General features: G+C 59.5%; 1 protein-coding gene across 1 annotated transcript in view; it reads right to left on the reverse strand.

Moving 5' to 3' along the window:
- The window catches only part of DMWD (DM1 locus, WD repeat containing), an 8,765-nt gene extending 4,393 nt beyond the window's left edge, over positions 1-4,372 (reverse strand). Inside the window, 4 exon segments of the mRNA XM_026658897.2 lie at positions 286-1,551; positions 2,433-2,725; positions 3,029-3,096; positions 3,098-4,372. Coding sequence (XP_026514682.1) covers positions 286-1,551; positions 2,433-2,725; positions 3,029-3,096; positions 3,098-3,234 — 1,764 coding nt within the window. The 5' untranslated portion in view covers positions 3,235-4,372.
- Between the last annotated feature and the right edge of the window lie 410 nt (positions 4,373-4,782).

A 4,782-nucleotide genomic window follows, 5' to 3' on the forward strand; every position in this document is an offset into this window, starting at 1 on the left:
CCCAGAGCCGGGACTAGACCCCAGGGGTCCCGACCCCACTCCCTAATTTCTTAGCTGCTGCGCCAAATGCCCTCCTGAGTACAACAGCCTTTCCCACTTCCCTCCCCTCTGCCCAGAGCGCTGCCCCTGGGTGGTCCCCCAGCCATTCCCCATGGGCTGCAGGGCTCCAGTGGCTTTGGAGGAGCCCGCCAGAGGGGAAGCAGAAGCCTTGGCCGCTCTGGGATCCGTACGTGCAGGCCTCCCACTTCCCAGGGCAGCCCTGCAATCTCCGGCAGCTGTACTTACGGCTTTGCCAGGCCTGGCCCAGGTGCAGATGAGCCCCTCCTGGCAGGCGGTGATGATGCAGTCCTCCAGGAAGAGCAGCACCGTCAGCCGCTCGTGGGCGATCTTCTTGCAGACCAGGGGCTCCAGCAGGGGCACTTCGTTGATGCGGGGGCAGAGGGCCGTGCCCAGGACCTTGGCCGTGTCCAGCTTGCTCCGGGGCGCCCCGTTGAGCTTGTCGTTGCTCTTGCTGATGTTGCCCAGGCTGTGGTAGCGCTTGTGCTCCTTCTCGGCGGTCTTGTCCCGGCGCTCCTGCAGGGTGAGCGTGGCGAACTTGCCGATGCTGAAGGGCACAGCGCTGTCCGTCACGTGGCTCTTGGCGGCACCGGTGACGGCCGGGTGGGGCAGGCTGTTGGAGCGCGAGAGCGAGCGGGGCAGGATGGACCCACCGCTGCTGCCCCCCGGCTCCCCAGCCAGGTTGCTCCCGCCGCTCACCGAGGAGGGGATGCCGGTGCTGAAGGTGTTGGTGAGAGTCCGGGCCCGGGAGAGCGGGTGGTGGGGGTACAGCACGTCCTCCGTCAGGTCCCACAGGCAGAACTGAGTGTCCTGCCCGGCCGAGCCGAAGCGGTAGGTCACCGAGGGGGAGCTCTTGGTGCTGTGCTTGGAGAGGCGGGACAGGGTGCTGCTAGTCCGCACCCGGCCAAAGTGGGCCGGCTCCTGCGGCTCCTCGTCGCTGCCGCTCAGCTCCGGCGGCTCCTCCTCCTCCACGCTGCTGGTGTAGGGGTCGAAGGCCACCGCGTTGACCCAGGACTTGTGCCCGTGCCCCCTGGCGATGACCCGGCCCTCGGCAAAGGACCAGACAGTCACCAGGTCGTCCTCGCCGCCGGTGACGATGTAGCGCCCGTCGGGGCTCCAGCAGACGCACAGCAACCCCCCGAAGTAGCTCTTCATCATGCCCTGCAGCAGCATGGAGTCGAAGTGGAAGACGCGGAGGCAGCCGTCCTGGCTGACGCAGGCCAGGTAGCGGCCGTCGGGCGAGAAGGCGAACTCGTTGAGGGCCCCCTCGCCCACCGCCCACTTCACCAGCGGGTTGCGGGCGCTTTTGCTCTTGCAGGCGTAGACGGCAAAGCCCTCGCCCTGCTTGAGGAGGGTGTACTGGGGCGAGGCGGAGCCACACGGGTGCTCCACGTTGTACAGGTACAGGTGCCCGCTGGCGTGGGAGGCCAGGAAGAGGCTCTCTGTCTCCGGGATCCACTTCAGGTAGGTCACCTTCGTCTTGTCGATGAGCCGCTGGGGCAATGGGAAACAGAGAGCAGGGATCAGACTGAGGAGACCTTCCCCAGGGCAGAGAGGGGAAGTCAGGTCTGGGGCTGGTCCACTCCTTGACCGTTCCACTGGAGCTGGTTGGGACAGTGGCTTGTGCCGTGGCCTGCTGGGCCCTAGACTGAGAACTCCCCCAACTTGTTGCATACAGACCAAGGGACAGATGGCAACTGCGTCCCACGCTGGGCTGGACCTGAACCAGGAACCTCCAGGTGGAAGGGCCTGTAGCCTGCTCCCAGCCCTCTGCCTCACCATTAACCCTTCCCCGCGCAAACCGCAGCCTCGTTTGAAAACCGCTGCAGCTAAAAAACAAACAGCTACGGCAGGAAGCCTTTAGCAGGCCCAGGCGGCAGCAGGGGAGTGTTTTGCTAGCTGAGAGTCAGGCACAAACCCCCACAGCAAAGTACATCACCCATGCAAACAAGAGCAGCTGTGAAGTCCCGCTCTGGTCGCTGCTGCTACCGGGATTATTTCAGGTAACAGACAGAACGTTAACGCCCTCAGAGGATGGTTTATAATGACAGGCTCCCCATGAGCGCCCAGTGACCCCTAGAAACACACAGGGCTCAGTAACCAATCAGAGGGAAGAGAACTGCCTAACAGAGCCTCCCCCAAACTCTGGCCCAGCCAGACCCTGCTTAGCTTGTGAAATGTGACACAGTGCCAGGAGCGTGGGAAACCTTGCACTGCTCTCTGGCGTCCCCTAGCGGCCAATCTGGGGACTAGCACAGCCGGGCTCTGAACAGGACGGTGGGGAGTCACAAGACCCATCGGCTCCGGAGGGCTGAATGAAATCCTGCCCGGGCTAATGAGGGAGCAAAAAGGCTCGTTAGCAGCGGGGATCTCACCTCCTCATTGAACAACTTGCTGGTGTCCTTCTTGATGAGATCCAGGTACTGGACCTGGCCGGCGGAGAAGCCCACCAGCAGCGAAATGCTGTCAGTGGCGGCCGTGAACTGGTTGAAGTCATGGCAGGTGGGCTGCGTGCCTTTGTAGATGCGCTTGTCGATAGGCTTGTTCAGATCGAGGGACTGGAATTCAACAACACCAGGAGGGGTGAGAAGCCGCTGGCTTTGAAAGAGGAAATGTCAGTTACATCCCCCCCGGAACCCTACACGCTTTGCAGGAGTGGATCTAGAGCAGGGGTTCGGGGCCACCTGGGGGACCGCTAGCAGATTTTAGGGGATCCACCAAGCAGGGCCAGCGTTAGACTCACTGGGGCCCAGAACAGAAAGCTGAAGCCCTGGGCTCTGAGCCCCGCCACCTGAAGCCTCAGCAACTTAGCTTCACTACCCCCTAACGGCAGCCCGGACTTGTATATGCAGAAAAAGTTGTTGTGGCATAGGTGGGCTGTGGAGTTTTTATAGCATGTTGGGCGGGGTGGGGGGGGGGTGGGGGGAGAGGGCCTCAGAAAGAAAAAGGTTGAGAACCCGTGATCTAGAGAGCAACTGGGACCCTGAACCGTATAGGATCCAGCACGCTGCATGTAGAACACGCTGCGAGGTGCTGGCAGGAACAGGGGATATCGCTGCTCTTATTCGGGGTAGGATCCCCAAGGGAAGCAACTGAAATCAATAACCGTTCAGGACAGCTAATCCCCTCCCTCCTGCAGCGCCCTACTGCCAAGGGACTCAGAGTGTGGACAGACATTGGTTACTGAGGCCCAGCCACTACCTCCCGGGTCAGTACCATCCGGCTGATTTTACAGATGAGGAAATTCAGGCAAAGACGGGAAGTGATTTTTCTCAGTGTCAAGAAGTGACAGAGCCAGTAACAGAACCCAGAAATCGCAACTCTCAGCCCCTTCCTGCTCTAACCACTAGACCCCTCTCCCCTCCCAGAGCTGGGGGATGGAACCCAGGAATCCCAATTCTCGGCTTCTTCCTGCTCTAAGCACTAGACCCCGCTTTCCTGCCCAATCATGACCACTTTTGACGTGCCTGCGACAGGGATTACGACCAGCTTTGCCTAACTCTAACACACGTCCCCTTCCCAGTCAGCCGTTCAGTCTGCCTTAAGCGGCCAATTGCTCTCACGCCATTTCCATCTGCATCTCCAGTGATGTTATCACATTGCAGTAAAGATTCGAACAGTTTCCTAACTGCTTACACAACCCCTAGAGAGGACCCCAATTACATCTAACCCCCAGAAGGCCTCTCCACAACACTTCCCGGCACCCTCTTCAACCCACACAAGATCCCAAACAAGCCTTTTAAAGAAGGCCAAACCTTTCCCCTTTCAAGCGGCTCTGCTTTCCCTGCCCCTCCCCTGAGAGAATCGAGAGAGAACTGGCACAGCGAGGGCTCTGACGTGGAAGAGCGCCAGCCATGTAAGTGCCAGTCTCCACACAGCCTCCCTTAGTTGCCCTAGGGATAGATCGAGAACCTCAGTGCTCCCAATTTCAGCTAAGATGCTAAATTCAGGTGTACAGTCATCTTGTCTGTCTGTATGATGCTCGCCCACCGTCCTGTGTGAGAAGCTGAAGTCCGCCCATTAACACACGCTGCAAACACCCACAAGGATGCTGCATCATTGAATGTACTTTGATTGGTCAGGCTCAGTAACTGATACCACAGTCTGGCCCCAACTGCCAAGATCTCTCTGGGAATGGGCCCAGTTCCCTCACATCTCCAACACCCTTACGGTCAACTAAAAGCTCAGAGGTCTAAAGTCAGCACCTCCCCCACCCCCCGCCTGCAGTTTGCATCCCAATTGCTGCTGCACAAATATTTGCACTGGAGGGCATGTCAGAGAAGCGCAGTAGAAAGACTCACTGCAAGAACATCTCCGCTGCACCGGTTCGGCTGCCGGGCACCCAGCACCAACACAGAATGCGGCAGGGGTTGATTGCGTAGCTTGTTTGTGCAGCTGTTTGAAAGCAACAGCATGGGGCGGATGCCCAAAGTGAACAGCACAGATGCCTGTGGCTGCCATGTTTGGCCTTCACTGGGGCTAAACAGCTCACGCTGTCCTAAACTCTTTCTGTCTGCATCCCTCACAGCGCATGAGCACTGGGGTCTCCAAGCACCCCCGCAGTGGAGGCGCTTCCCTCTGTCTGGAATCCGACCCCACCCGCTCCCAAGCTCTTCTGCAGGAGCTTAACCCCCTCGCCTTCCCCAGGGAAGGACCCCCCCAAACACTCCCCAACCCTCCTCAGGATTCCTGGTTCCATCCCTCTCCTCTTTCTCAAGGGTTTCC

This window comes from Terrapene carolina, unplaced genomic scaffold (genome assembly GCF_002925995.2).
Source record: "Terrapene carolina triunguis isolate 2854851 unplaced genomic scaffold, T_m_triunguis-2.0 Scaffold517, whole genome shotgun sequence".
NCBI classification, from domain to species: domain Eukaryota; kingdom Metazoa; phylum Chordata; order Testudines; family Emydidae; genus Terrapene; species Terrapene triunguis.